Source organism: Schistocerca serialis, chromosome 11 (genome assembly GCF_023864345.2).
Source record: "Schistocerca serialis cubense isolate TAMUIC-IGC-003099 chromosome 11, iqSchSeri2.2, whole genome shotgun sequence".
NCBI classification, from domain to species: Eukaryota; Metazoa; Arthropoda; class Insecta; order Orthoptera; family Acrididae; genus Schistocerca; species Schistocerca serialis.
In genome coordinates this window covers 101,438,480-101,450,476 of record NC_064648.1, presented here as the reverse complement: position 1 = coordinate 101,450,476, position 11,997 = coordinate 101,438,480, and the positions used below count along the sequence as shown (strand labels likewise).

The 11,997-nt window shown below is 39.2% G+C and overlaps 1 protein-coding gene across 1 annotated transcript in view; it reads right to left on the bottom strand.

The window, feature by feature from the left end:
- Positions 1 to 830: 830 nt before the first annotated feature.
- The window catches only part of LOC126426488 (plasma membrane calcium-transporting ATPase 3-like), a 595,967-nt gene continuing 584,800 nt past the window's right edge, over positions 831 to 11,997 (bottom strand). The window contains exon 18 of the mRNA XM_050088398.1: positions 831 to 986. Coding sequence (XP_049944355.1) covers positions 831 to 986 — 156 coding nt within the window. The remainder of the gene's footprint in view (positions 987 to 11,997) is intronic.

Sequence of the window (11,997 nt, the reverse complement as noted above, 5' to 3'; positions counted from 1 at the left end):
GAATGTTCTGCAATGATCTGGAATGTTCCCAAACATTCTGGAATCTTCCCAAACATTGCACATATTCCAGAATATCCTGGATCATTGTGGAACATTCAGTAATGTTGTGGAATGCTTTTGAATGTTCTCGAATACCCTCTGATGTTCTGGAATGTTCTAGAAATTTCTAGAGGGTGAAACTTCCCTGTCCTTATATCTTCAAACGCACACACTTGTGGTAAAAGTGAGAACCTTTTTTGTGGCTGGGGGATAGAGGGCTACCATACTATGTAACTTCCCTAAACATGCTGGGACTCATTTCTGAGTTTTAGTGGCACGTATATTGTATGCTTATTTTTATAATATATACTGATTAGTTTTTTTTGTAGCCAATGTGCAGACTTATCAACTACTGACAGTGCTTTCATTTTCACCTTGTCTATACCGTACAGGTGTACTAAATGACAGCTCAAACAGAACTATCATTTTCACCTCCACAAAATCCTCAATAACAGAATCTGATGTTTGTGGTCTCCTAACATAGCTTATTTTTGCTATACTCCAAGTGGTAACATTTTTTTGTCTGAAGGTTTGTTTATGAAATGCACAGTTGTGAGATTGGTTTCCTGTTTGTTTTTATGAGCTTAGTAGTTTGTGGAAGGGGCATATAGCAGTTGCTTATCAGTTTTTTAGCTGTTGATTGTGAAACTTCCTATATCAGTTTCTTACAACTTGCAGCATAATTCAATAAAACAACAAAAGTAGGAAATATACAAACTGTGATAACAGTCTTCCTCACTTACTGTCACATTTCCTCTGTGATGAGTACACAAAGGAGAAGTCCGGTTTACTTACAGTAGTGTCATTGCTGTTATCCTTGTAGGTATTGGGTTTATCAGTGCTCTCCATACTAATGCCCCAATACCAAAGAACAAACACCACATCCACTGGTCGAGTGACAGGGGGACTGTTGAAAATGCGACCGAGCCATAATGGACAATCGCAACCTGAAGACAGACAACATGGACTTTTCAGCCAGATCTATCTTTGTAACAATTGAGTAATCTGTGAAAGCTTTTCAATTTTCCTTCATTTTCTTGCTAATAAAAGTTCAAGTGACAATGAGCTCACTTGTTACTTTTTTTTATATTAAATCAGGATATCTAGAAGTTTCAAAATTTTCTCACTACCTCTTTTAGCACATTATTACCATTGTCCGGTGAGACACAAATATTTAAAAAAAAAAGTTCTAACCAAAGCTAAAGATAATAACTCAATATACGTGAGTGTGGATAATGACAAGCACAATTATGACCAATATAAATACATTTTATGGCACAATATGAAAACTGAAAGTGACATTCATTTGCACAACCTTAAAATATGGTAGTGGAAGAGATGGGTTAGAGTGGGGTGAAGGGAGTCAGGTATAACATCGAGTGATAAGCAGTACACAATATATGATTAGAATTTTATGTTATGTACCAATTAGGAATTTTAAAACATTTCCTCAATAACTACGAAAGTTATCATTGACTTACAAAACTAGGTGTAGCTGTATCACAAAATGTGATACATTTATAAGAAATCTCTGTGTTTGGGTTTGAATATTTTGACAACTTCTCTTCAAGTTTTCCACAGGTGCTTAGCATTTGTTACCCTGTGCTGTCAATGAATAAAACAGCTTGACAGAAATTTAGGGCCAACCAGCAGGCTAAATAAAACTGAGACAAATTATATAAGGATCAATCAAAAAGTTTGCATCTGAGGTCACTGCTGCAGTTTATAAGCAACGTACCACAACTTTGATGTGGGTATACAGGGTGAAAAGTATTTAAACTGACAAACTCTGGGAGGTTGTAGGGGACATCAAAACAAATATTTTTTCCTATGAGGAGTATTTAAACCAGTACAGGAAGATTTCTCTGGTGGTAAATTAATTAAACCAACAAACTCTTTCCCATTTTTTTATGACCAAGAGACAACATATTAACACAACCCAATTTCAATTACGTTAGATTTTCAAAAATACCTCCATCTACACGTAAACAAAAGGTTACACTGTTGGATCATGTTCTGTCTGACACGGGCAAAAACCCCACTGTTCCTGCTGCTGCTACTATCTGGGCAACCAGATCCTCTTCTGATGCAACAGGAGCTGTCTAAACAATGTTTCACATCTCTCCCCACACTAAAAAGTCCAGAGAGAACATATCTGAGGATCAAGCAGGCCATGATACAGAACCACCACTGCCAATCCACATTTCTGGGAACTGTCAGTCAAGGAATCGACACACATGATGACTGAAATGTGCCGGTGCCCTGTCATGTTGGAACCACATGCGTTGTAGGGAGCGGGACGTCTTCCAGCAATTCTGGCAACGCTCTGGCGAGAAAATTATAATAGTACCTGCCATTTAATGGCTTAGGTAGCAGGTACGGCCCAATTAAACAGTTCCCAACAACACTGACCCACACATTAATGAAGAACCGCACTTGATGAGCGCTATTAACTGTGGCATGTGGGCTATCCTCATTCCAAACATGCGAATTGTGTATGTTGAAGACTCCGTCACGCCTGAACGTTGCTTCATCGGTAAACAACAGAGAGGATGGAAATGTAGGATGCATTTCACACTGTTCCAGGTACCACTGCGAAAACTGTGCTCTGGGTGGACAATCAACCAGTTATAGGTTGTGGACACGCTGTAAGTGAAATGGACGTAACAATTGCTCTCGAAGGACTGTTCTTACATTTGTCTGATTCATCCCCATGTTGCGTGGAATTGCACGAGTGCTGATTGAAGAATCTTGCTCCACATGCTGCAAAACAGCTCCCTCAGATTGCAGCATTCTTACCGTGCGATGGCGTCCCTGTCCAGTTAATCTGCTAAGTGACCCGGTCTCACGCAGACGTTGGTACACAGCAACAAAGGTCGTATGATGCGGGATACAGCGATTAGGCTATTGTTTCTAGAATGAAATCTTCACTCTACAGTGGAGTGTGCATTCCTGGCAGATTAAAACTGTGTGCCAGACCGAGACTCAAACTCGGGACCTTTGCCTTTCGCGGGCAAGTGCTCTACTGACTGAGCTACCCAAGCACGACACACACCCCGTTCTCACAGCTTTAATTCCATCAGTACCTTGTCTCCTACCTTCCAAACTTCATAGAAGCTCTCCTGCAAACCTTGCAGAACTAGCACTCCTGGAAGAAAGGATATTGCAGAGACATGGCTTAGGCACAGCCTGGGGGATGTTTCTAGAATGAAATTTTCACTCTACAGCAGAGTGTGCGCTGATATGAAACTTCGGAGGAGAGCTTCGGTGAAGTTTGGAAAGTAGGCAGATGAGGTACTGGTGGAATTAAAGCTGTGAGGACGGGGCGTGAGTCATGCTTGGGTAGCGTAGTTGGTAGAGCACTTGCCCACGAAAAGCAAAGGTCCCGAGTTCGAGTCTTGGTCTGGCACACAGTTTTAATCTGCCAGGAAGTTTCATATTAAGATATTGTTGTTGATAAACCCGCTGTTCAGCTCATCTGTTGTGGTGCGCTACGTAGTATGCACCAACCATATCAGTGTACGCACTCCAGGTGTATTGCTCCATTAGTAAACAGAGATGATGCACTGCTACACTGGTGGACAGCAGTTGCTTACAACTGAAGATTGTAATACACCCTCTAATAACTGAAGAATGTAATACAGCCTCCACCAGTTTAAATAATCCTCATAGGAAAAAATGACATTCGGGAAAAATATTTGTTTTGATGTCCCCTACAACCTTCCAGAGTTTGTCGGTTTAATTACTTTTCACCCTGTATAAGCACTGACATGTAGGCAAGAAATCAGTATGGCAATTGTGTCTTTCTGACATGTATGCAGTAAATGCAAAAATGTGAACTGTGGCGACGTTATTACCAAATGTGTTTAAACAGCAACAATGCACTATTATTCTTTTGTTGCTTGTTGAAGCACAAACAGGCAGATGTACGCTGGAGAATGGAAAACGTGTATGGGGCAGCATGTTTGTTGAAAACCACCATTGTGGAATGGTGTGCCACGTTCTGTGCTCGTCGCAGTTTGACAGAGGATGCTGGTCGATCTTGGAGAGATTAGGAGTTATGCCAGCTCAAGTGCGAGGCACTCAGGCACCTGCCCTGTAGTCTTGATCTCTCCCTATGTTATTTACATGCCTTCAGTTCTTTTAAAAATGTCTTGAAGGATCAGTGATTCATGTTAAATGATGATGTGCAGCAGGCAGTTACGGACTCCTTCTCACAATAGGACACAATGTTTTGCCAAATGGGTATCTTCAAACCGAAGCATAAATGGGAAGATTGTCTCAATGCTCATGGCAATTATGCTGAATGACATACTGATTCTGCTTCTGGATTGCAAAGCTTTCAGACTAAAACTTATGGTCACCCCTTATAAACAAGGGATTATCTACTAGTGGGGAGAGAGCAACAATATAGTTTCTCATTTTATTCAGCCAAATTTTGTGCTAGTAAAATAAAGCTTCTGTTTCAGTTACCTGAATTGTCTGCCACTATAATTTCAGTTCCCTTACAAATTACACTGTCTTAGAAGTTTGGTGCCTCCATTAGGCAAGTATCTAGATTAAATTTACCACACATGTTAAGGAGAACAACTGTCTACCATTTCTGGATGTGCCCATGCAAAATAAACCTGATGGCACTCTGGCACATGGAGGGTACAGGAAATCGGCACACACAGACCTGTATCTTCCAGTGACTAGCTACCACCACTGATGATAGTGACAGTCCTATATGACAACACTGGTGCACATAACAAAGATCATATGTGATGACAGCTACTTACTGATGGATATGGACTGCCTTAAAACACTTTTGCTTTCAACCGCTACAAAAATAGGGAAATTAAGAAGGCACTGGGGGCACACAAATGCAATGGCAGGAAGAAAGAAGCAGAAAACAATTAAAGAGAACATGAGATTGCTTTTCTGCTACATGTTAGTGCAGCTTTTGTTGTCTATCACATCCTATGCAAATATGGAAAACAGTACATTGAACAAATGCACCAACATGTCTCCCTATGTTGCATTGAACGTATATGTAACAAAAGACTCAGGCAGATAAATAGATCTACATGGATAGTGCACAGTTTAATGGTAAAGCACATGTTTAGTTTTAAAAAAAAGATGTCTGTAATCTGCATGTCAAATGATTTATAGGACATCATTATTAATGAGTGGTGATGAATCTTGTTAATTGAGGTAAGGGTTTTACCCTCAGAGCAGCTTGGTAACTGGCCTCTGAAACAATAGGAAGGGAGATGTCGTCTGCATCACATAATGCAGCAGTGGACACGAGTTGCCAGGGCCATTGCTAATCTGTTGTAGAGTGGACACTGTGAGATTTAAATGCCCCTGGCTCTAAACTATATAAGGAGAGAGACTGTGATGCACTGGACTCTACCATTCGTCCCTCCAACAACACTTGAATCTCCTGGTTGAGTAGCATAATACATGGAAACGTCAACTAAATCCAAGCCACCCCCTCTGGTCACACCACTTGGCGCTTCTAGCATCCAAATTCCCACCTCTCCACATGCAATGAACCCATCCCCCTGACTAACATAAGAGAGCATTTAGGCCCCCAATACAAAGCCCAATACAGATTAAAACTACTGAAATCATTAACAGGTGGCACTTGAGGTCTACATCCTTCCACCATTATCCTCACCTACAAATCCCTTGTCTGCCTCTATGCAAACTTTTTTCTGTTCTTGGAGCATCTCTGGATCCAACACATTAACTGCAAAAACAACTGCCAGCACTCAATATCCTATACACTAATCATCAATCAATGTACATTACTGAGCCACTGCATGTATACAACATATGTACATTCATGCCTTATCCATCCTCTCCTTCCAGAACTTCAAACGACTACCGTTACCCAATGATAAAATCCATCCCAAGATGTAACCCTCTTTCCAACCGTAGTCGCTACACCCCATCTCACACCATCCTTCCACCTTCCTCCCTCCCCTTCTTCTGACTGTAATGTGGCAGAATGCAACAATACATTACAACACATTGATGAAACATAAACTGAAATCTGATACCTCTGCACATCACTATGTCTGCATATAACATCTAACCTCCATGTTTTGTACTTGTTTTGTACTTCTTGCATCACTGATATAAAGCAGTCACTTTGGGATGTAATTAGTCAACCTACTATGCGGTTTCAACAAATTTACATCAATACTGTTTTTGTAGTTGCCATGTAAAAAAAAAAAAAAAAAAAAAAAAAAAAAAAAAAAAAAAAAAAAAAAAAAAAAAAAAAAAAAAATTATATATTTCAAATAATAGTGCAAAAAGTAGTATATGTATCAAATAAAACGTAACACAATTACACCAAAGACATGCTATGAACATAAAAATTTACATAACACTGAAGTAATTAGTATTTTTAAGTTAAGCACTATTTGGGCATGGAGGTCTTATATTTATGTAAGGTAGTAAGTGTAATTCTGTTACACTATTATTATATACAAACTTCACAGAAAAACAAATCTGTATTAACTAACAAGCTATCCAGAATTGTAAAAGCTCAGTTGTAATTTTTCAGCTTTTAGTATAAAACAATGTGTGGATTCAACTCTGATTACTGTAAAATTATAAAAGAAGTGTGCTGGTGGCCATACGTGCTTCATTGTTGAAACAGATTTTGTGGTGTCAATACTGTGTCATGTGACACTAGAAATACGTTTTAAAGTAACATTCTGCATTTTGAGTATATCATTTCATAGTCACAAATTGCCTGACAATCCAAGAAAAAGAACAGTTAATATTTCCAATAGAGGAACTTTAAAAGTTACTGAATTACACTAACCATTGTCCATCGACCAACACCAATTTAGGTAGTGAAGTGCACCAATTCAACCTGCTAATATTTCAGTTTGGTTGGAGGAGCTGTGATCTGCTGAAAATGTAAGGTCAGATGTGCTAAACAACTTCTAAATTTCAGGTATGCATTATGGGTAAAAAAGTTATCTGAACAAAATTATAAAAATGTAAGACACTACCAACATTATTGGATGAGAATGAAACCACATGGATGGATAAGTAATGTGACAAAGCAAATGACTGGAATCAATTGTGTGGAACATTGTCATTGTGGACATTATTACAACAATTTATTTAAACAACTCAGGAAGATTTTAGGTGAGAAACATGATTAACAAAGTAGTGATTGTGATAAAATTATGGCTGAAACCAGTAAAGACTTGGGTAGCAGAATTGAGGCATCAAAAAGTGAACTAAGGAAAGACTTGGGCAATAGACCTGACATTGCTAATAATATATTTATAGAATTAAGGAATAAATTTTAAATTTAAATAATGGTGTTAACTCCTTAGAATTTAGGAAAAGAACTTGCTGTTGAGCCACTATGCAAACAATCAGATGCACAAGGTAGTTTAGTCAAAAATAATATTGTAAAGGTAGAGCCATATATATTTGTTTGTCTCTGTATCATGAGGGATTGGCACGTCTGAGGAGTTGCATGTGAGTTTGCAGAGTGTGTAAAAATGGGGCATTTTTCCTAACATATAGACTGGAAAGGGGAGAGCACAAGAAAAATTTGCCTGGTACTTTCAGTTGCTCTCCACAGACTAATTAAGCAGAGGAACAGCCTAAGTCTTCTTTAATTACTCTGTGGAGGCCTAGAAGTACTAATGATATTGCTATCATCCAAAATTCTGCATGGCCAGCCATCTACTGGCAGGGTGGTAGATTGTAGTTTGCATCTGCATAATCTCAAGAGCTCCTCGAACACTTGACATTCAAACTGTCTACCCCTGTCAGCAATGATAATTTGAGGAATGCCAAACCTGGAGAACCAACTAGAGATCAACACATGGGCAACAGACACTGCAGAAATATCTGTTACAGGGACAGCCTCAGGTCACCTAATAAATCTATCTACCATGATACCAGCAAATGAAAGCTTTTTGAAGTGGGAAGAGGACATACAATATCCATGCGTATGAGAGGGAGTCGAAAAGTTTCTAGTCTAACAAATAAAGAATGACAGAAATTTCATAATACCAATTTATTTTTCAATGTAATACCCTTGTACAATAATACACTTGGGGGCACACTAAGGTAACTTCTGCAAACCATTCAAATAAAAGGTCTTTGATTTTGAGTCCAACAAAGCATTCACAGCAGCAATCACTGCATCATCATTGTCAAATTGTCATCATTTGAGGTCTTTTTGTAGGTTTGGAAAAAGAAAAAAGTCTGATGGAGACAAATCAGGCAGACGATATAACAATTCAAGCTCACAGTCACGCAAAGTTTCCAGTGTTCGAAGGCTTTTTGCGCCGATGCATTGTTCTAATGCAGAAGATATCCGTGAGCCAATTTTTCGTGCCTATTTTCTTTATCTCTTCTCTCAAACAGTGCAAGAAGGCACAATAGTATGACGCGTTGATAGTTACTCTCTTTTGCAAGTAGCCCACAATAATTATTACCCCTTCAGCATCCCAGAAGATTGATGCCATCACCTTGCCAGCTGATTTTTGAGTCTAAAATTTTTTGGGTACGGGATGAAGGATGTTTTCATTGTTGTGACTGTTGTTTTGTCTCACGATCAAAGTGGTGCACGCACATTTCACCAAAGTCACATATATTGCAAGAAAGCCATCTCCATCCACTTCAAATTGGTGAACAATTTCTTCACAACACTTTTTTCACAACACTGCACACACTCCTGTCTCTGATCTGCATTCATGTCTTTCGGGACCCACTGAGATGAAACTTTCTGCATTCCCAACATATATATCCACAACACTGTCATGAACATGCCCAAGGGAGATTCCAAATGTCATTTAAATGTGCTGCAATATTGTTCAATGATCCTGGAAAATCATATCTTGAATTGCAGTCACTGTGGCAACGGTGACAGGCTTTCTGCTCCTCGGCACATCTTCCCATGTGTTCTTCCATGTTTGAAGTTGGACATCCAGTTTTTCACTGCTGCATAAGATAGAGCACTGTCCTTACATGTATTCTGCACATCCTCTGCAATTTCCTTGGGCGTGATTTCCTTCAAATGAAGATATTTTATCACAGCACAGTTCTTGATTCTCTCGATTTTTGCAATTTTGCTTAAACTATGGTATACAATGCAACCTTGTGGGAAAAATAATGAAGATGGAGCCGTGAAATTTGATTTGCATACCTACAAAGGGTCACCATAAAAGTTGCTGGTGTTGTTTGTGGGAGAAGACATTATGGTAACTACCTTGGGCTATAAATTTTTTGACCACCCCTCGTAAGTGTGAGAATATCCCTGAAGGTGACAGTGATGGGAAGTCATTCAATGGAGTAAAGTTACGGCAAGAGATTTTAGAACTTTGACATCACATGCTACTTCGAGCTAATCGAGGTAATTTTTCTGTATTCCTGGCCAAATAACTGTGTTTGATATTAACTTAGCAGTAGCTCTTTTCCTCAGCTGTATGCTAGGTTGTAAAAGGTGTCGAACTCTGCACATTGCCACGTTGCTAGGGTAAATGGACATAAGTTGTATCCCGAAGTGTCACACCAAATCCCTTGTCTCATGTTGTGCAGTGGCAGGCACTCAAGGCACAGGCCTGCCATTGCAGTATTGGCCCAGCAGTGCTGAAGGACACACTCTATATCTCGTTCTGCTGCTACGTCAGACCAGTTAATGATGGGAAATGTCACACAGTAGTGAGACAAGCAGTCGGCCGGGACATTATCCTGTCCTGCAATGTGTTGCACGTCTGTCAACAATTGGGCAATGAACTCTGCTTGGCGAATTGGATGTGGTGAGTTGAGGTCAATAACACTTTGGAATATGGAAGTCAGAGGTTTATGATCTGTGAAAATTGTAAATACTTGTCCCTCTACTATCCATTTCATAATGATTGACCCCTGACTTTGAGCTCGTATTCTGGTAACATTGCATTACAAACATCGATATTTTACACCTTGCCAGAATTGTGGATATGTCACTTTCATTCAGCATATGAATAATACATCTCAGTTGAAATGGGGGTGACATACATGGTAATATTTAAGAGAAATAATGCTTTTTCTAGCTTTTTTCAGGGAGTGTCACATTTAAGGATGCCTAAAAATCAGACTGTAAAAAAATTCCTTTCAACAGTTTAAAGATAATCTCATCCTATTTACAGACAGATTTTCAGTATTTTCTGATTACTCATTTCATTGCAATAATGTCAGATGCAAGATGAGGTTACTGTTGTAGCTATTGTGATGGTGAAGGCACTGTTGTTAAGCTTGAATTTTGTTGGTTTCATTATATGTCTTAGCTAATAAATACTCCTTGTGTTTGTTAATTAAGTGTTCATGAAGCAATTGTCTTAGTAGCTGCAATATATGCGAGTCTGTTAGTTGTCAAACCAGCATGCTGCCACTGTTGTAATGTATCATAAGCACCAGTTCGTTGGCAAAGAACGGAAACTGTAGTTGCATTCCAGCATGGCACTGGTGCATTCAGTTTTTGTTGAGAGTAGAAGGGAATAATATGGGAAACTGAAAATAAATGGTTGACATGCAAGCAGCTCACATTAAATGTACAGTTGTATAGCACATTTCAACAGGAAATGGAAAAGCCAATTAGCTCAAATAAATTTTGCAGTAAAGAATGATGACTGAAATCAAACCTACCTTAATCACTTTTTCTGCTGGCTAAGGTCTTGCTGCTGCTACTGCAGCTGTCTACTTGGATCAGCAACAGTTCTAGTGATATGCCAGGACAGTGGGCTCTTTGCGCATACCTGATTTCAAGTTTGTGTACATGAGTCACTGAATTCCTCCAGGTATTGCTGTACCCTGAAGTGCAGTCATGCATGTACCAGTAGGCCAGCTATGGTAAATTCCTCATATGACGTGGCATTAGATGGAAGCTCTACATTGCTGCTTTCCACCCATTCAATAATAGAATTCTTTCTCTATTTTGTAGACAGATTTTGCAATACTGTATTTATCACTGTGTTGTGATATGGAGCCTGATCTGAAACAATCAGAGATCAGTTTGTGATTTTTTGGAATGCTTCTAAACCAGTTTTTTTAGAATCTGGCATTTATTTCAAAATGATCATCTGCACCTACTTTTTGTGCAATAAAACATAAGCCTGCATTTTGCACAAACCCACTTGTTTCCCAATGTGGCACATTATAATTATTTTTCTAGAACCGGATGGTGTTTGAAATCCTCCTTTCCAGCCATTCTACTCTTGAACACTTCCTCTGTGATAATCACATGCATTTTCTGATACATAAGGCATTTTTTCATTCCTGCCAACCAAACATTTTGTAACGATTTACACCACACCAACCCTCATCAATGTAATAAGTAGTCCATCCATTGTAGCATCAGTGTCTTATTTCCTGCAAGACCTCATCTACTTTTTTTTGCTACTTGGTTATTTTCAATCAGCACATAGATTTTTTTTTAATTTTTTTATATTGAAGCCAATTTTTGAATAGCAAGCCAAAGGGTTGTTTCACTCCTATCAGGAAAATCTTCCACCTTAGACTTCAGCTTTTACAATATGGCTGCCACTGTTGGAAACTGCTTTTCCACTCAGAAGTTGTGGATTTTTCTTCTTATGATTCTTTTTTTTGGTGATACAAGACACGAAGTTTCCCTATATTTTCTTGAAATTTGTGTCACTGTACTTCCACTAATACCGAGACATTCAAAAGTTCTCTTTAACTAAAAACTAAACTCCATCCAAACAGGCCTCAGAAGGCCCAACAGTACTGACTGACCACTGTGTCATCCTCTGCCGACAGGCGTCGCTGGATACGGATGTGGAGGAGCATGTGGTCAGCACATCGATCTCCCTGCTGTTTGTCAGTTAACGAGATTGGAGTCGCTACTTATCAATCAAGTAGCTCCTCAATTTGCCTCACAAGCGCTGAGTGCACCCTGCTTGCCAACAGCGTTCTGAAGACTGGAAAGCC